The sequence below is a fragment of the Carcharodon carcharias genome, chromosome 4, assembly GCF_017639515.1.
Source record: "Carcharodon carcharias isolate sCarCar2 chromosome 4, sCarCar2.pri, whole genome shotgun sequence".
NCBI classification, from domain to species: Eukaryota; Metazoa; Chordata; class Chondrichthyes; order Lamniformes; family Lamnidae; genus Carcharodon; species Carcharodon carcharias.
The window spans coordinates 136,436,791-136,461,645 of record NC_054470.1 but is presented as its reverse complement, the minus strand read 5'-3'; the positions used below and the strand labels follow the sequence as shown (position 1 = coordinate 136,461,645).

The following is a 24,855-nucleotide window of genomic DNA, read 5'->3' as shown; positions in this document are numbered from 1 at the left end:
TTTTGTTTAACTTGTAACATTTTAATAGTTAAACTTAATACATTGTATCACCTCTGAGAAAAAGCAACCCCTTTTGTGCATTAATCTTTTAGAAATAATTATATATTTTTTTTATTTTGGTGCAGAGTTGAAATAGCAGTTCTCTAAAGAGCAGTTTTGGGCTTTAGTAGGCCATCTGAAGATCAAACTAGCCGAGAAAGACAATGCTCTACAGAGGCCTGTTCTATATAGACAGCCCAATGCGGCTTGTAATTGAAAACTATCAACTATAAAAGCTATGCAATGAATCTACTTTAACCGTAGGGCACACAGGCACTCACAGACAGACTTCTCCTCACCCCACTTTGTGTGTCTCAGACTAACCCAGCTAATAGCTGTAATATCTCACCTACATTTGGCAACATTTTAGGAAACTGGAACAGCAAAGTTTTATTAAATTCTTCATTGATCTAAACCGTGGATGTTGCAAAATAAAGCAGATTTTACAACTGACTTCGAGAGGTTCTCTTTTGGGGCCCGAATAACGTTAAGAAGCCTTTCTGTTTTTTGCTAGCCTAGTTTATTTCAACTTAGTTCAATAGCTCCAACATGTTCTTTTCTACTAAATATAAAGGACTGAATTTTCGTAAAGACAGATGGATTTAGCCTTAGACAAAATGGCAGGGAAGCCAAGAATCTGGAAGTCCTGCCCTCAAATCTGGTACCTACCATTTTTGCTGGGGGAGAATGGGGTGGAGGGGGGGAGGGAATGGCTCATCCACAGTTCACGGAGACAGCTTCACATTTAAAAGTGCAGCTGCCTTCAAACGGAAGCAATTTTGGTCATCGAAATATCAGACTCGTGGACTCTAGACATTTGTAGAAAAGGTCTGAACCTACTGGCGTTCTTTGGAAGGGAAGGTACTCCTTTGGAGAGGTAAGGTATCCTTTGGGAGAGATAAGGTACTCACTCCTCTGGGTACCCTTAACCATTCCAAAAGTTACCTTACTTCTCCCAAAGGGTACCTTACCTCTTCCAAAGGAGCTTTGGGAGCTGTCAGGATAAACTGTCAGAAATGGATAAACTTGGTAGAACTGAGAAGCTGTTGTCATTTAAATCTCCTGCCCATTAAAATTTGAAAAGAAACAGCTAGACTGCAGTTGAAAAAAAAAGTGCTTCCAATTTCACTAGGAGTTTGTTGACATAAGGCTGAGTGCTATCATTACAGTTATTTCTGTTTGACTGCTTATACAACCTATCATTATCACAGTAAGAGGGCTGTAAGTTCAGTTTAAATCACAGCTCCAAGTTTTTAAAGAGATGAGTTGTCTTTGATGTGCGGCTACACATACAAATGTTTGTTTTATAAGGGATTAAGTATTTGAAGAAAGCGTTTGCTTTTACAAAGGAATAAGTACTTGTAGGAATTTAAATGTACTGAATGGGATTTTATAAATGCAAGTTTTTTTTAATATAGTGAAGCCTGTAATAGGTACTTAGAACTTCATTCTATTTTGGGTCTTAACTTCCGACTGGCTTTGGAGATCAGAAGGGTGGGGGTATCGGAGGTCAGGGTGGTGGAGGGGGTCGGAGGTCGGGGGTATAGGAGGTCGGGGGTTGGGAGGCTGGGAGGTCAGAGGGGTGGGGGTGTCAGAAGTCAAGGGGATGGAGGGTCAGAGGTTGGGGGGGGGGGGGGGGGGGGGGGGGGTGGGAGGACCAGAGGTTAGTGTATGGGGTTGGGGGGACCAGAAGTTGGGGGTGTGTTGGAGGTTGGTGGGGCTTAGGTCGGGCCCACAGGGGGCGAATCCTTGCGGGAGGTGGTTGGGGATGTGGGGGAAGCCCCATGGAGGTTGGTCTGGGTATTTAAAATAGTTAGAAGAGGTTTTAATTCTTCTAACTTTTTCTGGGTAACTATTGGTGTAACCCTGATGGAACCATCTGAAGCTTGCGATCAAAATCGCCTTTTCATATGGTTCCCAATGCAGCAAAGTTATCCAGAGGAAGTTTGCACTTCTGAGTAATTGCTGTGCAAACCCTTGGGAACTTCTGAGTGGGATTCCCCAGTGCATCTTTGGGGTACACCCCAATTCTGACACACGGGAGCTCGGAAGTTATGCCCCTTTATCTCAGCTTAGCTCCTGAGGTCAGTCCATTGCGGAAACTGGGTAAGTTGGCATGGAGGTTGTAAGGGCCAGTGGTAGTGGGTGGGGCTCATAGGTTGGCATGAGTTGACTGTTCAGTCAGTCACATTGTGGGGGGGGGGGGAGTGCTTGATACACACTCTGCACTGACCATCATTTCAGAGGCGAGTATTCTTGACACAGGAAGAAAGCCCTTGAACCCACATTCACTGATGAATCTTTGAGAGAAAGAGGATCTTTGGAGACTAATGCTGACACTTGTATTATGGTCACAGATAGTGCAGACAGGAGTTCATCAGGAAGGTGGAGACTGGATTTATTGCTGCCTGCATTACTGCTTACAAGCAGGAGAGAAAAAGTAGAAGATTGCGACAGAGATGCCTGGATTGCCAAAGGGAGAAGCAAGACCCTCGAGACCAAGGCCAGCAGGGTCTCCTCCATGCACAGAGGGTGAGGCTCACAGAGACGTCGTGCGGAGATGGCTCGCAAGACCCAGGGCATACAGAACTTGCATGTCTTATCTGCAGATGAGTGACAACCAATGTTGTCAATGGCTCCGCATGTCCTGGGATCTTCTGACTCACATTTGCCACATTCTCCACGAATTGGTGCCACCTGGACTGGGAGGGCATATATTGCCAGTGGCTCTGAATGTAAGGGCTGCTCTGAATTTCTACATCAGTGGCTCCTTTCAGGGCTCCACTGGGGCCCTCTGTGAGATCTCTCAAGCATCCATGCACGAATGCATTCGTGACGTTACAGACACCCATTTTGCCAAGGCCCACAAATATGTCAACTTCAACACAGATTAAGCAAGTCAGGATGCCAGAGCACTGGGCTTTGCTGAGATTTCTGGATTCCCATAAGTGCAGTGTTCTATCGACTGCACTCATGTTGCTATAAAAACTCCCTGGTTACAGGTACTGAAATACATCAAATGGAAAAGCTACCACTCGTTTAATGTTCAGCTGGTCTGTGACCATGAGAAACTGATCATGCAGACTCGCGCCAAATACCCAGGAAGCATCCACGACACCTACATCTAGAGTAGATCACAGATCCTGAATATCTTCGAGGGGCCACACAGGATCCAGGGTTGATTCCTTGGTGACAAAGGGTACCTGCAAAGTAAGTGGCTGATGATGCCTTGCAGCAGCCTCAGGCTCCTGCAGAAAGAAAGTACAATGAGGCCCATGGCACTATAGCTGAACATTGATGGAGCACACTATAGGGATCCTAAAGATGCATTTTTGATGCATGGACGGATCTGGTGGAGCCCTCCAGTACAGTCCCAGAGGATCTCATCGATCATTGTGGCTTGTTGCATTCTGCACAGCCTGGAGGTGTAAAGTGGGAGGGACTTTCCAGATGACGAGATGGAGGAGCTGCACATCTTCTCCGATGAGAAGGACATTGAAGGGGATGAGGCTAATGAGTTTGAGGAAGCTGAGGTTGTAGGGGAAGAGGCCATAGCACAGGCAAGCGTGAGGCCCTGATAACCACCAGCCTCCACCATGAGTTGTAGTGAGCACTCTCTTGGACAAGTGCCCTCCATTATGGGCCAGCATGAGCAGCAGAATTGATATTCCTCTCATTTCACCCATGCACTTCAATATGAGAGTAAATAGTTACACATTAGGCACACATGGTCCTGATCCTTTGAACGATGGTGAACCCTTGGCAAAATGTATGCTTTCTGAGATGAGGTGCTAACTGGAGATGGAGGTCCTAGCATCAGACCCCAGAAGCAGCTTCTTCCAGTGTCTGGCCAGCATCCCAGTTGCAACTGCAAGGGCAGGTGATAAGGATGGTGGCTGTCAACCTGCCAGTGTTGACCTTGGTGTGTTAGTGTGCCAGTGTTATCAGCTCAGACTGAAGGCAGATGGACTCCTCGATCATCCATTGTAATCTGAAGAATGTAGCTGACAACCCTTCCCCATGTTCCTGTGATTGTCGCTGCAGCTCCAGCAACTGATTTAGGACTGAGTCCTAAGGCTCATCATCTGGCTTTGACTCAGCAGAATCATGGCCTCCTGCAGCCCTCTGAGTGCCGGTGACCTCGGACGTCCCTTCCTGTACCTGCAATGAACCACATTGTGTCCTGTGTTCACCAGATCATGAGCCTGAGGCTGCCTGAGAATGAGGCCCCTCCGAAGTGTGTGTCTCTGTGCTGGTGGAGGGTGTGGGTGAGCGCTGTGACGGTTTTATGCTGTGGTGTCCTCTGGTTCCTCATTTGAAGTGTCACTGGAGCTGGAGCTGAGGCCCTGGCTCACAGATGCCTTTGGGAGCTTTCCAGAGGTGCCTATGTAAGAAGGAGAGATCATTTGTGCATGGCAGGTAACTCTAAAACGGGACAAAGCACTCCCAGTATGGTTGTTTGATGGATGAGCTGGTGCAGGATCCTTACTTGGGTATGTATTGCCCACCTCACCATCGACACAGGCACGGTTGATGGCCTCTCCAGCCAGCTGTATAGCACAGTTTTCAAACTCAGTGAGGACCTTGGAGTCGGGCACTCCACTCCTGGTCTGGGACCTCTCCCCCTTATTGTGTGTGAGCTTGTCCTGCATGAAGACATATGGAGAGAGTGAGCACAAGACGCATGCAAGGGCAGGTGATAAGGTTGCCTGCCATGTGTGGGTGCTGAGTGGAGCCGTGGACAGATGGAGGATACAAGATCCAGAGGAGATGAGGCCAAATGAAGAGGTGAGGGTATGTGTGTGAGTGTGAGTAGTGATGTCTATTCAGCTGGTAGTGACTGAGATGCCAGTGAATGTGTGATGGGTTTGTGAGAGTGTGAGTTTAGAGTGATGAGATGATTGACTCATGCTGGCAGAACGGATGAGATCATTCATCCTCTTCCTGCACTAGGCGGCTGACCTCTTCTGCATGGCATTGGCACTGACCACTACTGCCACCACCTCCCAAGCTGGATTGGCGAACTTGCTGGACCTCCTGTGGCATGAGCAGGGCTAGAGGACATTGCAGCAGTCCTGGCATTGGTGTCCATCTTCCGAGATTCTATAGACTCTAAAGCAGCTCCTACAGATTGGAGGGTAGCTAATGTAACCCCACTATTTAAAAAGGGAGGTAGAGAGAAAACAGGGAATTATAGACCAGTCAGCCTGATGTCGATAGTGGGGAAAATTCTAGAGTCTATTATTAAAGATTTAATAGCTGAGCACTGGAAAACACTGGCAGAATTGGACAGAGTCAGCATGGATTTATGAAAGGGAAATCATGCTTGACAAATCCACTGGAATTTTTCAAGGATGTAACTAGTAGAGATGTTGAGGAGGAGCCAGTGGATGTGGTTTATTTGAACTTTCAGAAGGCTTTCAACAAAGTCTCACATAAGAGATTAGCATGTAAAATTAAAGTGCATGGGATTGGGGGTAGTGTATTGAGATGGATGGAAAACTGGTTGGCAGACAGGAAACAAAGAGTAGGAATAAACAGGTCTCTTTCCGAATGGCAGGCCATGACTAGTGGAGTACTACAGGGATCGGTGCTGGGAACCCAGCTATTCGCAATCTATATTAATGATTTAGATGAGGGAACTAAATGTAATATCTCCAAATTTGCAGATGACACAAAGTTGGGTGGGAGGTGAGCTGTGAGGAGGATGCTGAGATGACTTCAGTGTGATTTGGACAAGCTGAGTGAGTGGGCAAATGCATGGCAGATGCAGTATAACATGGATAAATGTGAGGTTATCCATTTTAGTAGCAAAAACAGGAAGGCAGATTATTATCTGGATGGCTATAAATTGAGAGACGGGAATGTGCAACAAAACCTGTGTATCCTCGTACACCAATCGCTGAAGGTAAGCATGCAGGTGCAGCAGGCGGTAAAGAAGGCAAATGGTATGTTGGCCTTCATAGCCAGAGGCTTGGAATACAGGAACAGGGATGTCCTGCTGCAATTGTACAGGGCCTTGGTGAGACCACACCTGGAATATTGTGTGCAGTTTTGGTCTCCTTATCTGAGGAAGGATGTTCTTGCTATAGAGGGAGTGCAGCGAAGGTTTACCAGACTGATTCATGGGATGGCGGGACTGACATATGAGGAGAGATTGAGTTGGTTAGGATTATATTCACTGGAGTTTAGAAGAAAGAGGGGAGGGATCTCATAGAAACCTATAAAATTCTAACAGGACTACACAGGGTAGATGCAGGAAGGATGTTCCAGATGGTGGGGGGTCCAGAACCAGGGGTCACAGTCTGAGAATACAGGATAAACCATTGAGGCCTCAGATGGGGAGAAATTTCTTCACCCAGAGAGTGTTGAGCCAATGGAACTCGCTACCACAGAAATTAGTTGAGGCCAAAACATTGTATGTTTTGAAGAAGTTGGATATAGCTCTTGGGATAAAAGGGATCAAAGGATATGGGGAGAAAGCAGGGGCAGGCTATTGAGTTGGATGATCAGCCATGATCATGATGAATTGCGAGCAGGCTTGAAGGGCTGAACGGCCTACTTCTGCTCCCATTTTCTATGTTTCTATGTCTGACTGCATCCTACAGGTACTCCAAAGAACGCCACTGAATTTTGGAGCAGCATGCTTTTTCCCTTTGGGAGTCATGTCTTCTGTGGAGCAGTCCTGGGCTGCAGACATTGACAAAGCTGTGCACGGGTGCCATTTAAATGTAGTACCTGAACTGGGGAAGCAGTGAGCTGACAGTGGGGCAGGTGAATCAGAGGCTGCCTGCCAGCGACTCGGCATGTTTCACATGTGTGCATAATTATTGAGTTGGGGAGCAGATGATACGGAGCAAAAACCTGCCATTGCGGCCAGCAGGTAAAATGCTGTTTTTCACGCCCACTCCTGCACTTGATGTAATGGGGGGAAAATCCCACCCTATAAAGGGCTATGGGGATGAATGGGGGGGCCATGGGTTGGTATGATTTGGCACTAAGTTGGCATGCAAGGGTATGAGGGGCTATGGAAGATGGGTGGGGGTTGAGGGGGTGTGAGGGGTGAGGGCTGTTTTTGGTTTTACTGTTTTTTTCACAACCAGGTCAAGTCCTAGAGCACCGAGCAGACCTTTTAATCAGCCCACCTTGGCACTCAGAAGACCCTGTGGCCGCCTCCAAACTCTTGCCACGGGCAGCAGGCCCAACTCCAGTTAGCATCCATACTCTGAAACAAAAATCTAGCTGTCCGGGGCAGCTGCTCCCAAGTCGGGTTTGTGGGATCAGGAATTCTCCCGACTCTGCACTCCCAAATCAGGAGAAAAAATTTGGGCCTAACTTTGAATAAATATGGCTCACAACTTCATACTGTTATGGTCAGTATGCATTTGAAACATGAGATAGGGTTTTCTCCATGGGTTTCAGAACATCGCTGTCAGGTTCAAAAGTGGTGTAATAAGCCTGTATTATATGGGGAACAGTCACATGGTTGTTATTTTCCCTGAATTGGCCAACTAATGGCTAGAGGGCAGGATCACAGTGAAAGAGGAGGGCCTCCAGCTTGGAGGAAGCACCAAGATGCCTTTGAAGATGAGTGCGATAGAGGGCGCTCCAAGATCTCCAAAATTTTTCAAGTTAAATAAAAAAAGCCCTCAGCAGCTGGACCACGATTGTGAAGGGTGAACTCCTCTGCAGGGTGATCTGTGGCTGCAGCTGAAGACAGGAAGGCAGGCAGGGAGGGCATTATGCCTGCCTGGAATGTTGGCAACCAGTTTGTTGCTGGGAAGCTGCCTTCACGCAGTTAGTTATCTCATCCCACTTCCATGAAAATGGACTGGGGTTGGGATGGCACGCAGAAATAGGCATGGTGACCTCCGGTATTAATTTAAGTGCCCATGTGCCTCCATGTCCGCACTCATTGGGACCTAATAACCTTAGTCTATGAGGTTGCTAATTGAGCCTCCTCAGTCCTGACACTATAATGGGCTCAACGACTTGTTCTTCAGTCATTGGTTGGATATTTCACTGCAAGGAAGAAAAATAATTTAAAAGGGCTAGGACTACTGTTTTCTCTTAATCCATGGAAACATAACCCCAACTTGTCAAGCGATAAGAATAAAACTGATCTTATTAGTTCTGCAATGCCACTCAAGCTGCTGGCTCACTCTTACAGGACAGAACTTTTCGTGGAGGTGATGTCCTTGCCCACCGGTTGAACAGTAAATTCCCCGCGGAGGAAGGTAGGTGACAGATATGGCGTTCCCATCCATGCCACCTGATTTTATTTCCCCTGTCCCGCACCCCACACCCCCCAATTTCCTCATCTGTCAGCCCATTCCAGTGGGCCATAAAATTCCTGCCATTTTTGTTGTAACAGTTACGATGGGAAACGGCTATGAACAAGTGTAAACCTCCAAGAAATGGCAAAATTTCAACATTACAAGACAGTTCTTGTGGTCTTAAGCAAAAACTACAAGTGACAAAGCTGAGATAAAGGCAGGGTATATCCGCAAATACACTAGTGTTTGGAATTCTCTTCCTCAGTGAGCAATGGAGGCTGGGTCATTGAATATATTCAAGGCTGAGTTAGACAGATTTTTGATTGACAAGGGAGTCAAGGGTTATGGGGGCAGACAGGAAGGTGGGGTTAAGTCCAATATCAGATCAACCATGATTTTATTGAATGGTGGTGCAAGCTCAAGGGGCTGAATGGCCTACTCCTGCTCCTAGTTCTTATATAGGGCATTCAGGAGATGAAAATGAATAGTATTGATCATCACAAAGATGAACATTGCAAGATTGAACCAGGAGGTGGAAAAGAAATATAGATTACTACAAATTGTCCAGGAGATGGACAGGAGAACCATGAAATCATGAGGAATAGTGCCAGAAGGTGAAAAAAGACAGAACCGGAATCTAACTGGAATAGTAAAACAACTTTTTTTTAAAGAAAAAGAGAGATATACAGTGTTAATGATAGAGAAATATTAAAGGAATCTGAACAAATAGAGTTGTGAGTTGCAGAAAGAAGGAAGGAACACATGAGGCAAGGAATAAAAGAAAACAAAGAAATAGAAAATACTAAAATATAAAACAATGAAAATTCTGAGAAGTAGGGTACATGGATAAGTGGAGGACAAGGAAAATAGTACAGGAAATCAAATAAGAGAGAAAAATATCAGATGAAAGGGGAACAATAAAACTATATGCTTATAATATAAGCATTTTATTTATAAAAAGAGAGTTGACAATAGTTCAGCCATATTAGACCAAAGACACTACTCATCTTTGGCATTATTATTGACTGAACATTTCAATGGACTGGATTTTATGCTTCCCTGCTAGTGGGATGGAAGGCAATCCCACTGCCTACCCGCCTGCTCCTGACCTGTTTGAAATTTTAGGGGGGCAGGGAATGTGTTGGACAGCCTGCCTGTCCGTTAGTCTATTTAATAACCACTTAACGGCCTCATCCTGCCCAAGCAGTGTTTTACCTGCTGCAGGGGCAGCAGGTAAACACAGCAGCTTCAGCTGTGTGGGTTGGCGTTGGACAAGATGGGGAGCCTCCTTTGCGAGTCTCCTCGGCCCATCAGAGGTATCCCCTCCCCAAGGTCACACCTCCCCCTGGCCTCTCAAGCTAGGCCCCCATCCCCCTCTTAGCCCTTACCAGGGTCTGCCAGTCTGGCCTCGATGATACCTCAGGCTTACCTCTGAGTTTAGCCTTCTTGCCTCATTGGGAAGTTGTAGCCCCAGCAGCAGCCACCGCTCCCGAGTGGGGCTACAGAGCTGCTGGCCATCTGATTGGCTGGCAGCTCTCTAAGTCAACACTTCCTTTGAGATAGGAGTGGAAGTCTCATCTTAAAGCAATTAATGCTGTGCCCAGTGTTAAATTGATGCGGGGCAGCATCAAGATTGTGGGTGGGCTTGCCGCTGACTTTTTAGCCGGGAGTGTGGAAACCACGGCGCCCCATAAATCTAGCCCCATGAATCCAAAATCCTTCTCCCTGCAAAATGTAGGCTGTTGAATTCTGGGTTTCTTCTGTATCCTTTATATAAATTTCTTTGATAAAATAACCATTTTTAATCATTGGTTTGCAGGGACTGACTTGTGCAAATGCAGATTTCTTTGTCGCACGGGATTCCTGCTGCTCAGCTGGTTGTGAGTTTATCATATTGTTGATTTATCTTCACTTCGTCTGTTATAGTGGCTCCAGCTCCATAAGGATTGTTTGGAAAATCTTACATTTGCATTTGCAAATTCAATATATGACCAACAATATCAAAAGTCACATCGACAGAATCTTCATAGCACCTGTTTGTGCCAGTCATGGTGAGAATGATGCATAACTCTTCTGGCTATTCCTCCTTCCCAAAGATAAAAATTTTGCCTAATAGACTTTTGTAATGATAATGTTGTTTTAAATATAGTGGGCGGATTTGTCCGTGCCCGCTGGCATTGGGCATGTACGGTGGCGTGAGTGGGGAGGGAGTAAGTGCGGGGGAAGAAGTAAGGGTAGAGGAAGGAGTAAAGCTGGAGAAAGAAGTGACAGTGTCTGAAGGAGTTAGGAAGGGGGAAGGAGTACGGCTGGAGGAAAAAGTGAGGCTGGAGGAAGAGGTGAGGCTGGAGGAAGAAGTCTGGAGGGGGCAAGGACTAAGGGTGGTGGAAGAAGTAGGAGTGTCTGAGGGAGTCAGGAAGGGGGAAGGACTAAGCGGGGGTGAGTCCATGAGTTGGGAGGACGAAGTGAGGAGAAAAGGTCCTGGGGGGAAGGGGAAAGGGATCCAGAGGTGTGGGGGGGTGTCTAGTTGAACATGCAAGGGAGGGGTCTGATGGGTTCATGACTGGCTCCTGGGGAGCGAACTGAAGGTGGGTGTGGTATGAGGGAATGGTGAGAATGACCGAGCAGAGTGATGCGGTAGTGTGGAAGAGTGAGGGTTCGACGGTAGAGATAGAAGGGACGGCGAGGGTGGTTGGTGGGAACTCGGAGACAGACATGGACCCTGGGGGTGGGAAGGAGGAGGTCCAGGAGGTTAATGTGGATGGGGGTGGGAATTTTCCGAAGGGAGGGAATGTGCATGTTCACCAGGACATCCCAAAGGAAAAGGGTTGTGGCTGATAGGTCATGGAGGGGAGGTGAAAGATGATGCCAGCGGGGTCAACTGTGATGGAGGAAAGGAAATGGATGACTGGGGGCGGGTAAAGGATGGGGGAGTGAAAGTAAAACTGAATTAGCACCATGCTGTCCAAATCGAAAGTGAAACGAGAGTCGTGGTTGGTGCGAACATGAATAAGGATGTGATCAGTGGGTGGGCGGAGATGGTCAGCTCAGATGAACAGCTGAAAGCGAACCTCAGCAGGCTGCATTGAAAATGCTCAGGACGTTGAGATGAGTATGGTACGTGAAGGATTTGCATGTGTGGGAGAGTGCTTGCACGAAGCTTCAAAATGCCCTGTCCTACACACAATTCTCCCTCCAGAACCACTTGTTGGCCAGCTGCTCCATCTGCAGTGACAGAGGACGAGGTTGAGGGGGTCACAGACAAAGGCGGCTTGGAGGGAGAGGACAGCCTCTGAGATTCCTGAGTGGATGAACCAGGGGTGTCCAGAAGGCGCTCCTCTTCCCCCTGGGGGCCCCGGTCTGATTCGTTAAGGGGAAGGAGCACCTGGAGGGACCTGTTTCCCTCTTGCGCTGTCACTGCAGGAGCTCACCTATGGCTCCCACGATGGAGTGCAGGTCTGCACCCATCTCTGTGTTCTCCTGGACCAGGGTCTCCATGGCATCTACCATCCTCCCTATGGAGACTTCCATACTTGCGCCACTTCATCAGAGAGCAGACAGATGTACTCCTCCGACTTGCGTGCAACTCTGTTGAGGGCTTCCAACAGCTCTGCATGATGTTCCCATGCCTTCTGCTAACTCCCCAGGATGAGTTGGAAGGCCAAATCTAGAGGCTCATCGTCTGACTTGGGCCTCACAGATACCTGATCCCCAGCAGTCCTCTGAGTGTGATGAAATGGCAAGGTGATGGCATGGCAGGTGAATGAGAGCTTGCCTGCCATGGAAACAGTGTGTTTCCCAGGAATGCATAATGAATGCGGTGGGTTGGGACGATGTGGCATGAAAAGCTGCCATTGCGGCTGCCGGGTAAACATTGTTTTACCTGCCTGCTATTGGATTTAGTGCAAATCTGGGGCGATTCCGCCTAGTGTAAGACAAGTTCAGGCGCAACCTTCCTATACACCTTCATAGCTTTACTTGTCACTCGGTTTAAGCATAAATTTCTGTGGGAAAAAAACACTAATATTTCTGCTCCATTTGTAACTTCACTTGTAAATCTGACAGAAAATCTACTGCTCCATGTAAATCAGCTGAAATAATTCAGTTACTGAAATAGTGACATTGCAGAAAATACATCAGCTAGGTACACTTAGCTTTGGTCCTTTGCATCTATATTAACACACACAGTTACCAGATACTGAGCAACAGGTTTTTTTAAAAAAGTAATGACTCCAAATGCTGTTGTTTCTATGTGATAGCTTTTAATAGTTCCTTGGAAAGGAATTTCTGCATAGCTTCTGCATAATTCAGTTTACATACTGATCAAAGCTTGTTTAGTCTTGTTTCGTTCACACATTTCCAGCTTCATCTACCCCCTTATATGCAACTTTAATTTCCTACAGTAATTGTAACCAAGGCGGACACATGATAAGACAAGCCACACTTCAAATTAATCTGCCGTTAAAACATAGGGCAATTTAAATTTTCACATTACTGTAGGGGCCAGGCAGCTTGGTGCATAGAAGATGCTAAATATAACTACAGGCAAAATCTAAAACACAAATGATTAAGACTTATAGTAACAGTGATAAAATTTGATGAACTCAGAGGGAAAAAAAAAATCATGCCCTGCTAATTTTTCAATATACAAGTGTGGGTGCAGAATAATGTTTGAATAATTTATCAGCCTGCAGGATTAAGTTTTACAATTTTCTCTTGTTTCAAATAATTTTATCTTTGCAATGTATTAATAAAGCAAAAGTACAGAGAGTTATGCTGTGACTATTCAGTGATCCCTTCTTGCAAGTGTAGTACAGTAGTGTGGAAATTGGTTGAAGACAGAATCAGGATCAACCTTGGATATGAAGCTCTCCATGAACACATGGCTTACTGACATTAATTGTATGGGTTTGTACCTGGGTAGATTATCAGACAACACATATCACTTATCCCAAAATAGGGAGCACTCATTTAAAATAGTTTAATAGATTGGAGACAAATTTCCTCACAGTGGCTTGCATTGCTATTATGCCATTGGAAAAAAATATGCAGCAACCTGTGGCCACAAAAGGTACTTACATGAGGGGTTCATGCATCAGCTCATATGCATATCCTTTGGCGTAATGATTGATGTAAATGCAATGTGAACATTCATTATTAATAGATTGCAAGGAAGTTAAAGTACAGCCTTTAAAAGGCCCATTCCAGCTGAAACTGCAGCAACAGAATGGTGAACAACCTGGTAGAGAAGGAGTTGTGCTTGGCTCACTCACTTGACTTTCAGATAGTATGATTTTGCATGTTACTCAGAAAGTATAGAGCAGGAACCACTGGGGAAAGAAAAACAGCATGGCAGCATAGCATGGAGTCTAGGCTTGGATAGAAAAAAACACCCCAGAATTTTAAAGACTTGGACCTCCAAACACTACTACTGGAAATAGAGCTATAGGCAAAGACTACTGCGTCTGTGTGCCAGCAGACCTGCCAGCAATCTTACTGGTTCCCATTGCGGGAAGATGTATTTGCACTGAGTGCCAATTTATCCACTGTAAGACTAGTCCCACAAGATAATAACTAACCACATCAAGACAGGCAAGGTAGCACATTATCCCTTTTATTCCTTGCCAACTCTGGGTATCAGCATAAGCATGATCCTTTTAAAGGGGCATTTCAGAATGAACACTGGTTGTGATGAACTTGAACTCAGGATCTTGCATAATGGTTACCCAGTTCCCCTAACTGGAATTGTCTACATGCACAATCTTAAAACCTTTTTAGTTATACACCCAGATCTCTTACTTCACCTCTTCATGCCAGTAAACACATTGTCCCTAACTTTTTTAAAAATTTGTTCATGGGATGTGGGCATTGCTGACTAGGCCAGCATTTATTTCCCATCCCTAATTGCCCTTGAGAAGGTGGTGGTGAGCTGCCTTCTTGAACTGCTGCAATGCATGTGGTGTAGGTACACCCACAGTGCTGTTAGGAAGGGAGTTCCAGGATTTTGACCCAGAGACAGTGAAGGAATGCTATATAGTTCCAAGTCAGGATGGTGAGTGGTTTGGAGAGGAACTTCCAGGTGGTGGTGTTCCCATGTATCTGCTGCCCTTGTCCCTCTGGATGGTAGTGATTGTGGGTTTGGAAGGTACTGTCTAAGGAGCCTTGGTGAGTTCCTGCAGTGCATCTTATAGATGGTACTCACTGCTATTATTGTGCAACGGTGATGGAGGGAGTGAATGTTTATGGATATGGTGCCAATCAAGTGGGCTGCTTTGAGTGTTGTGAGAGCTGCACTCATCCAGGCAAGTGGAGGGTATTCCATCACTCTCCTGACTTGTGCCTTGTAGATGCTAGCATTTCCCTCTTATGCTCAATCTGTTTGTAGGAATAATTGATACACAATAGCCACCAGAGGCAGACCACCAGTAGAACAAACTCCACCCTAAACTCTCAACCTTTGAAGGGAAAGCCATGCAGCTCATTGGCCACATCCTACTTTTACTATAGGAGATGGCAAGACCAAGGATATTGTGACTAAGCATCTGCGTTGACAATCTAGCTTCCCGTGAAGCTCCACACAGGCACAAGCTTTTACTCCTTAAACTCAAAGTGATAATGCTTATTCATTTGTCTATCCTCCATTCTTGCAGCTTCACCACAACACCTGAGAGGAAGGCTTAAGAGAAGAAAATTAATCATGAGGAAGAGGAGCAAGTGTAGCACAGGCACAACCACCTCCTTCCCAGCCATGATGATTATGATGATGAGGAGGAAGACAATAAGGATAATGATGAAGAGAGATAATGGTGAACTGAAATCCACCCTTGGGCTCCTACAAAGGCCACATATCCAATGTTCCTCTGCACCAACTCCGTCCAACTCATCCCTTGATGCAGCTAGCAGCAGTGCCTAACAATTCCATGTCTAAGATACATTAGTGTGCACTGCGAGTGTAAAGCAGGAAACTCTGAGCTGTAGTTACTCTTCATTAGCATATATTTAAAAGAAGGCACTCAGGACTCAATGCGCTGATCTCTAAGTTAACAGGCTACGTGTCTGACATGGATGAGCAGAAGTTTCCTCCAGCTAATTACTGGGAAGACCTTGGCCACTTTCTTCAGTTCCAACTATAAACCCTCTTGCTTAGCCACCAACTCCATCCCTCCCCCTGGGAACTATCTGAAGTTGAACCAAATTGTCATATTTAACCCATAGTTGAGCTTCCGATCACATACCTGTGCCATCACTAAGACAGCCTCTATCCACCTTGGTAACATTGCCTGACTTCACTGTTGCCTCAGCACATCTGCTGCTGAAACTCTCATTCATGTCTTTGTTACTTCTACACTCGACTATTTCAATGCTCTCCTGACTGGCCGCCCACATTTTACCTTCTCCCAACCTGAGGTCATCCAAAACTTTTTTGCCTATGTCCTAATTCACACCAGGACCTGTCCACCCATCACCCCATGCTTACTGACCTACATTGGCTCCTAGTTAAACAACACCTCACTTTTAAAATTGTTGCTCTTGTTTTCAAGTCTGTTCATGATCTTGCCTCACTATCCCTATAATCTCCTCCAGCCCCACAACCTGCTGCCTACTATTCTCCTTTAATTCTGTCCTCTTGAGCATACCCAATTTTAACTGTTCCACCATTGGTGGCTGTGCCTTGAGCTGCCAAGGTATTACGGTTTGAAATTCCCTTCCTGAACCTCTCTGTCTCTCCACCTTGCTCTTTTCCTTTAAGATTCATGAACAAGCTCATGATTATCTATCCTAATATCTTTATGTGGTTTGACGTTAAATTGTATTTGATAACTTTGCTGTGAAGTGCCCTGGGATTATGTTAAGGAGCTATTGTTGTAGTGTTATAGTATTCATAAAGAACTGGGAACTATTTTTCTGTGAATATATATCCCAGGATGCCACATTTCACTGCTACACTGCAGTCATATCAGTCTACTAGTCATACGGAACAATGCAAGAATTACACTTGATGGAGCTCCAGCCTTTTGGGTCTAAAGTGTGATTATTTCTAACTTATGTGAACCAGAAGCAATAACATGGATGGAGATACAGGCTGGAGGTATGGGCCACCTATGGGTGAAGACTCCTGCCTGTCCTAAATACTACCTCCCATCCTCCTCTTTCTGGGGCCTCTGTGCCTGGCCCTGGTGAAACTGCTCTGCTGACTTTACTCTTGCGGCTCTTTTGCTGATGCTCTGCATGGGCCTCCTGTAGTACTAGCTGTGGTAACCGCTCCCGGTGGCACCATTAGTACCGTACAGCTGACAGCCTCTGACTGCCCAGCAGCTGTCGGGGACGGAATACCAACCCGTACTAGATGGCACAGCGATTTCATGTCCCCGGGGGAGCCGGCAGAGTTCCTGCTGCCAAGCAGGCATGTTATTCCATCGGGGTCCTGGAGATCAGGTTGGCAGGGATGCCAACAGTTTTTGTTTCAGTGGTCTAGACCCTCTCTGCCTGAAATAACTTCTGTTCATTAACTCTGTTTCTCTCTCCACCTGTTGAATAATTCCAGCATTTTCTGTTTTATTTCAGATTTCTAGCATCTGCAGTATTTTGCTTTTGTAAAATATTAACTTTCCCTTCTGTTAAATTGAGACTGTGTGATAACAGAAAAGTTCAATGAATTTATGAAGCTCAGTACAGTTGACTTTGATCTGTCAGGTTGGGCCAGTGGTATTTCCTTTGACTCAGAGAATTGTAGATTCAAGCACTTGAAACCCTATAAACTAGGCTGACAACGAGAGTATGATGCATTTCTTGAAGTTGCTGTCTTCTGGATGGGGACCCATTTACTAAGGTGTATTTAAATGATCCAATGCCATTTTTCAAAGTAGAGCAGAGAATTCTCCTAGCGCAGAATGTTTAGGTCGGTGTGCAGGAACATGCCTGAACCGATTGGATGTGAAATTGCGCTTGATGACATTGGACGAGCACCCCAACGTCATCCCGTGCTCATGCGATATTTCGGTCGGCGGGTGCACGTGAAGGTCGGAAGCACACACGCCGACAATTGAGAAAGCAATTAAAGTTGTTAAAGTTTCATCTGTCCCCGATTATTCGTGGTTCGTCCAACCTTACAGTTGGTGGATGGGCGAATCTGCCAGGCGTACTTTGCATTTTTGATGAAAGCTCATCCAAAGGCAGGATGACGTTTCCGTTAGTAAATTTAAAAAAATCTATTGGCAGAGTTTTCATCATTTGTATGTTCAGGTGACTGATTCTGATGCGTTATATTTTTTTCTGGATTTTAAAATTTTTATTTAATTGTTTTGAAGTCGTCAGCTCCCTGAGGCAGCTCTTGGCCTTCAGGGAGTTTTCATTCAGCGCTCCCCCGTACCTGCACTTAGGTCAGTGCCCAGCCTCCTCCTGCCCCCACCCTGACAATGCTGAGCTGTTAATTGGCCAGCCAGCATGGAATCACGGTCGGGGGGCAATCGCAGGCGGTGGTCCATTTCCTGGCTGCTCCCAGGCCTGTCGATTGTGCCCGCACACTGACCTAAAAATTCTGCCCCTAGTGATGTTTCATTTCATAGCTAACACTTGAAAACGGACAACTGATCATTTCAGTTGTTGTTTGAGGGGATCTTTCTGTGTGCAAAATTGCTTTTGAATGACAAGAATTCACTAGCAGTTCATGGCTATAAGGTAGTTTAAGATGCCCTGAGAATGTGAAAGGGGTTATATAAATGCAATTCTATTTCCTGCTTGATGCTTATTCCTTTTTATAGAAAATACAGTATATTTTTATTTTACTATTGATAGTATATACTGAGTATGGTTCAGGTACAGTTATACAGCAAAATAATAAGTATCAGATTCAAGCAAAATGTTAAGGTAATTGACATCAGGGTCTGTTGCTTCAACAATACTAGGAAACAAACTATACACTACATACACAAAACTGTATATTCAACTAAAAATTATACGGAAACTTTTGACAAACTATATTAAAAAAAGGCAATTTCCTAAGTGGGTTGGCAGTACAGAAGTTAATGTCTTTGTCGGTTATTTTTCCTTAGTTATTAGAGTAAGAACATATTAGTACCTTCCATTTCAACACCATTAAAAGGGCAAACATCCATATAATTGTGTCTGCGATTTCTAGACATGGAGAGTGTTTCACACTACAAGAGTAAGTCTCAGTTAATAAGCAGCTCCTTAACAATTAGCATCAAAAACTACTAACAGCAGAATTAATCCTTTGATGAAATGTGTATGATATAACGTGGAAAATCTGACTTACCCCAGACAAGAAGAATGTATCTTAGCGGAATAAAATAAAGGATTATAGTGCCGGCAGAGAGGACAAAAACAGCCATCCAACTCAGGAAAGGAACTGTCCAGTTGAAGGTACTTTAATAGAAATGAGAAATAATTGTTATTGAAAGCAATTGGTTACACAGAATAAGTGACTGCAGGTAAACATGAAATTACGAAACAATTTCATGAGAGTTAATGCCATTTGTAGTCCCTACTGGGGATGGAAGCAGAGGTTGGTGGACGGGTGTTTAAAATTGTGTCGCAGCCTATGTGGCAGTTTTCTGGCTCCTTCTCATCCCTGTACCATTTTTGCAGAGGTGGGATTAGGGACGGCAGGGCTACCTATCTGATTTAATGAGTCGATCAGGCTTAAGGGCCACAAGGACAATTGAAGGAGGAGGACTGGAATTTTCCAGTTGGACTCCAAGTTTCCGGAGGTGGTGGGAGCCAGTTTTCTTTTTCCAAAAATATGTTTTATTCATAACTTCTGTGAAAGTACATCCAAGAAAATTCAAATTGGACAGTAAGGAAAGTGCAAAAAAATTCAACTCTTATCCATATAGCATCTGAGGTGCCTCAATACAATTGCAATACACTTTTACTATATACATTCAATGTCAAGCATGCAGTCCTGTGGGTTCCAGTGTGTGGAGGGGCAGAAACTATGGGCATGCACGAAGGATCTGATGGGGAGGGCCTTTCTCACCACCAGCCAAGTTACATCTTGGTGCTTGTTTGAAAGTTCTGGTGATGAGGCATTCTGCCAAATTACTTTGACAGTCTGCTCAGGGAACCATCCAATAGGATTCACCATCTGCTTTTCCTGCAGGGCCTTGAGGATGTCACATGCAGACCACTGTCTGATGGATGTGTTCAAAGGTGTTTTTCTGCACAAACCTTTCCACTCCAGAGGCGGTAGGAGTCAGTTTAGTTACCCGAAGGCAGCCTCCCAGTGGCAGACTGGGGGGGCCAGGGCTCCATGCAGGTGTTAAGGCCCTTCCTACCTACCTAGTTGCAGCAGCAGCTGCAGGTTGCCCTGTAGCAGGCTCCCCCCAGCAGTTTTAGCCTGGCTACAAAGCCATTCTTTATTTCAACTTTAAATAAGTTGGAAAGAAGGCATTTCAAAATTGTCACTTACTTTCCACTGCATCCTGGGGCTGTTTTCAAGCTGACAGGCCTCTGATTGGTCCTCCAGCTTCAAGTCCGCCCACTGTCCTTAATTAGACGGCAAGCACCCTAACACCCCACACACCCCCTGGCCACTCTAGCTATTAATTTGCTCCTCATGGGAAAATTCAGTGACTATTTCCCCCACAATGCAGACTTCTGATCCCCATTTATGCCTGATGGCAGAGTTCAGAAGCCCATCGAGAAAATCCTGCCCCAATGTAGCCATCAGATGGTAGTTCTTTTGGGCATTCACACTTGGAGGTCTGTATTGCAATTTTCAGGCAAAATAGACATTTGTATTACTTACTGTAATCTTTCTTATTAATTAGTTAAAACATGTGTAAGAACATTGCCTACATTTTGCTGGTGTAGGGCATTGTTCGTTAAGCCAAGTTCGGGTATGATTAACAATTTAAAAAAAATTGCCCACAAAGTTTCTGGAAGTGTGAAACGATAACAGCGAGGGAAACAGAGCATTTGAGGCCCTGCTGAACAAGTGACAAACACTGTTATCACCATAATAAATGAGAATAAAGAATTGAGAAATAAACAGAGGAAAGACTGAGAAGGAGGGTAGATTAAAGTGGGTGAATTCAATGTCAAATCGGGTAGAGGGAGAGAATTAAAAGGAGGAAAGAAAGATTGGATTAAAAGAGAGAAAAAAAAGAGACAGGAAGGAAAAGTAAGATAAAGACCTGGATTTTCTGGCCCCACCTTGGATGGGACCCGGTGTGGGCGTGGTGGCGCCTCAGCAAGAAGTCTATTGACTTGCGGTGGGACTGGAAGATCCTGGCGGTGGGCGGGTGTGGAAAATTCTGCTGAAAGTATTTTTTAAGTTGGACATTTTTAAGTCTCCTAACACAATTCACAATCTGAAGGAATGAGACGCTGTGCAGAAAATAGTTTATATTCTGGGCCAGAGAGGTTGACTGGCAATCATTAATAACTATTATGTCTTAAAGAGTAATTATGTTGTTAATTACATACTTAACTCTCCATCAAGAACTTAATGGGCAATTAATGTGCAAATGCAGCAGCTTTATGGGCACAGTCTTTGGCTCGGAGAGCAGGGACAGTCCCCCTCGCCGACACGTAAAACGACGCGGGATGACATCGGGCATGCGTCCTGATATCACTGTGCGTCATTCAAATCTTCAGGTTGGCCGGCGCGCAGCGGAGTTGGCTGCACGCCTGCCAAACTGTCAAAGGCCTATTAAGGCCATTTAAAAACTAATTAAAATAATTAAATGAGCTGCCTGTCCAACCTTAAGGTTTGTGGGCAGGCAAAGAGCCCAGACGGCCTTCACATTTATCATGAAACCTCATCTATGGGCAGGATGGGGTTTCATGAAGATTTTTAAAGTTTAATAAAAATTTGTAATAAAATTCATTGACATCCCAGCTCATGTGACACTGTCATGTGAGGGGACATGTCTTAAAAATTTTTTTTTATATATTAAAATTTTCCAAAATCAAACTAATCTCCCACAGGCAGCTCCGTGCCTCAGGGAGATTTCTGCTGCCCCGACTCAGCCTACTCCCCCTGCCTACACAGGGAGCACACAGCGCTTCCGGGTGCACGTCACGCCGGGCGGGCCAACGTAAAATTATGGCACACAGCTGATGGTGAGTGGCGATCAGCTACGTGCCCGCCCATGCCCGTTCCCATCCAACTCCCTCAATAAGGAGAAAATTTTCCCCTATGAAAATCACTAGGGGCAGGGTTTTGCCCTTGGCGGGGATGCTTGGTGGGGGTGGTTGGGAAGCCGGCTGCCGCCTGCAATTGGCTCTGCACTGCGATTTCATGTTCAGCGCAGCCTGTGCGAGTGGGGAGAGGAGGGCGAGCGCAATCTTCGTGCATTGGCGCGAAAGAGCACTTCAACCTCCCTGAGGCATGGAGCTGCCTCAGGGAGGTGAAATGCTGTTTAAAAAAAATAAAGGAAATAAAATTGTCATAAAAATATCCCCTCATGTGACTCTGTCACATAAGCTGAGACATGTTTTTAAGTCAAAAATAAAATTGTTGTTTGGTGTTTATTTGCTTTAGGAAACCTCATTCTGCCCGTGGATGAGGTTTCCTAAAAAATGTAAAGGCCGCTTTGCCTTTTTGCCTGCCCATCAACCATTAGATTGGATGGGCAGTGCAAATTTGAATTTAATTAGCTTCTTAATGGTCTTAATAGGACTTATAATTGTTGTGGGCGTGCAGCGGACTCCGGCACATGCCCGCCAAACGAAATATTGCGAGACTGAGCAATAACTTCCGGACGCTTGCCTGATGTAATCGTGCGTCATTTTATACTCAGGCATGTCGGGCGCGTGCCCACACCAGGCGTAATATTCTGCCCTAGGAGGTTAAGGGGAAGATGCCATTTTTGTGAAGCTAACAGTGGAGCAATGCAAATTGGCCAGCAACTTGGGCAATTCACATTTCATGTGGTGTCTCTTCCTTGTCACGAATTGCTAGCTGATATGCACATTAATAACTGCTTGCTATTCAGACACCATTATGTTTTCAGCAAATTCTGTCCAATGTATTTTTGAAACTTGCATTGTCATCATTATCTGCTCTAACTATAATTGCATAGATCCATTTTCATTATCCATAACAGATATAATTACAATATTTTCCTCGTACAACATTCCAATCATCTAATTTGGTTATATCAGCAAAATTACAAAAAAAAACTTTACAGAAACGAAGTAAAACTTTTTTAGTAGACATAAAGGCCTGAATTTTTCCTGCGTCAGGTGGGCTCGGTGGGAATGGGCTGGAGCAGTCGGGAACCCGACCGACGCCCACGATTGGCTCTGCACTGCTATGTTACGTGGGCAGGCCAATTAAGACTCACCCGGTGTAATACTCAAGTAGTAGCAAGAGCTAACTGTGTGGGCGGGGGGAGGATGGAGAATTGGGTCCAGTGCTCTTTCGGGCGCGCTTCAATCCCCCTGAGGCACGGAGCTGCTTCAGGGTGATTGAAGCGCTTTTTAAAAAAATAAATAAAAAGAATAATAATTTAATGAAACATGCCCCCTCATGTGATTGTGTCACATAAGATGTGACATGTTTTTATTTGTGAAAGAAAGTTTTTAATTCCTTTGTAATAGCTTTAGGAAACCTCATCCCTCTCGTGAATGAGGTTTCCTAAAAAACATAAAGGCCACTTGGCCTTTTCATGTGCCCGCCAACCATTAGCTTGGACGGCCTGTGTTAAATTCATGTCAATTACCTTTTTAATGGCCTTAATCGACCTATCAATTATGGGCGGACGCGCCAAACGAAATATCGTGAGAAAGCACGACGACGTCGGGACACACCCAAATTCATCACATGTCATTTTGGGTGCCGGTGTGTCAGGCCTGCTCCCCACACGCCGGCTGTAAAATCCTGGCCAAAATTTTCAAAACTCTGACTACAGGGATTTATTAAATAGAAAATAAAACAGTTAAAACTGTTTTTCAAATTCTATAAACCTTTATTATAAGACTTTTTTTAGAACCGTTCTAGTAAGCTTTATGAATTATTTTTAATAAAATTGACAGCAAACTAATTTAGGTCATGTCCTGTTAACAATTACTGAATTATTATTGTATTGTTCTTTGTCTTTTTCCACATGTTTCTTGAAAAACATCCTCGACCTCTAAGGTAAAGGAAAGATTCCACTTTCTATTTCAAAGCCAGAAGCCATTTATAGGAAAGATGAATTACACAAGAGTAAGAACTGCAAGTCTTCATTGTAAAAGCTGGCATGTGGAAAGGCAACTAATGCCAGAACCTGATCATTCATCATCCTCAACTGGTGCTTCCGACCAAACATGTAGCATTCTGCACTTTGCTCAGAAAGAAATGTGAGGACCATCACAGAAACAGACAAATGGCGTGGCAGGACTCACTTTTTTACTCTTTCATAAAGGCAAGCCACTTCATCCAGGCCATTCTGGACAGCTACACCCACTTCCTGGAGAGCAGTCAATTTATCTATCAGGCCTTTCCTTTCAGTTTCCTGGCAGAAAAGAACACGATAAATCATGCACTTTATTGTATTAAGATGCAACAAATTTTACAATACACAGATTCTTGTGATTTTTTTATTATTTTAAGAAATAAATCTTGAAAATTAACAACATTTTTGATTGGATATCTTCTCATCAATTGTAGCAGAATGTTAGCTACCTCAGCAAAGCCAACTATCAGAGGAAAAAAGGTTTATTTCATAATGTCTCAAGAAAAAAATTAAATAAAAAAGGTTCAATTCGGAATCTTATGCCTTTAGTTATTTTACATTCAAACATTACTCGTTTCACAATTTTTTTGTGTGCTTATGAAGGTGAGGCACCAAACCTCGTCCTAAGCAATCGAGGTTTAGGTGTAGAATCTGAGGCATTGATAGCAAGCTTAGAACTGTGCAACACCCTCACCCTCTACACCTTCCCCCCTCCCCTACATGCTACACTCAACTTCATTGCCTCATGCATTTCTTGGGTATCTGGGGAATAGTACCCTTAAAATGTTACATTGATATGGTGCATTCTGGCTAATTTTAAAATATGTTTCTTTGATTGATAAGCTCTTAATCTAGAAAAGGAAAGATAAATGAAATTTTGCTTTATCCAAATATGGCACACTAACCAGATCTTAATTTTATCAAAACTACCTGTACACTCATGGTACCCCCTTCTAAGAGATATTTCCCCTCATCCACAGAGAGACCTTTCCCCTTCACAGAGGCACTACATTCTTTTTCCTCAAGCAATTCTAAAGTAGCCTGGAGAATATTTTATTGTTCATTGCTGGACAGTAAATCTCAGAACAGTGTTGCTTATTATACAAGAATGAATTTTTCCACCTCCTGTAAGAGTTGTTTTATAGTGACACTTGCTAACTTAGGCCTGAATTTTTGTAATGACAGTGAGTGTCTCTGGCTTGGCCAAAATGGCCACAAACCCCCAATTCCATAAGTCCTGCGCCCAAACACGGCACCCACCATTTTCCCTGGGTGGGGGGGGGGGTGTGGGGGGGTGGGGGGGAAAGTGGGGGTGCTGGTTGTAGTTTGCACATTCGTGGTTTACAGTAGCTGCA

At 44.7% G+C, this 24,855-nt stretch overlaps 1 protein-coding gene across 9 annotated transcripts in view; it reads right to left on the bottom strand.

Moving 5' to 3' along the window:
* Positions 1–24,855, bottom strand: part of mctp1a (multiple C2 domains, transmembrane 1a) — a 733,548-nt gene that overhangs the window by 11,620 nt on the left and 697,073 nt on the right. For 8 of the 9 annotated variants that reach the window (XM_041186933.1, XM_041186932.1, XM_041186936.1 and 5 more), the window contains 2 exons: positions 23,670–23,779; positions 18,589–18,698 (listed from right to left, as the gene is read on the bottom strand). In XM_041186933.1, coding sequence (XP_041042867.1) covers positions 18,589–18,698; positions 23,670–23,779 — 220 coding nt within the window. The remainder of the gene's footprint in view (positions 1–18,588; positions 18,699–23,669; positions 23,780–24,855) is intronic. The other variant, XR_005942877.1, reaches the window with a different exon arrangement.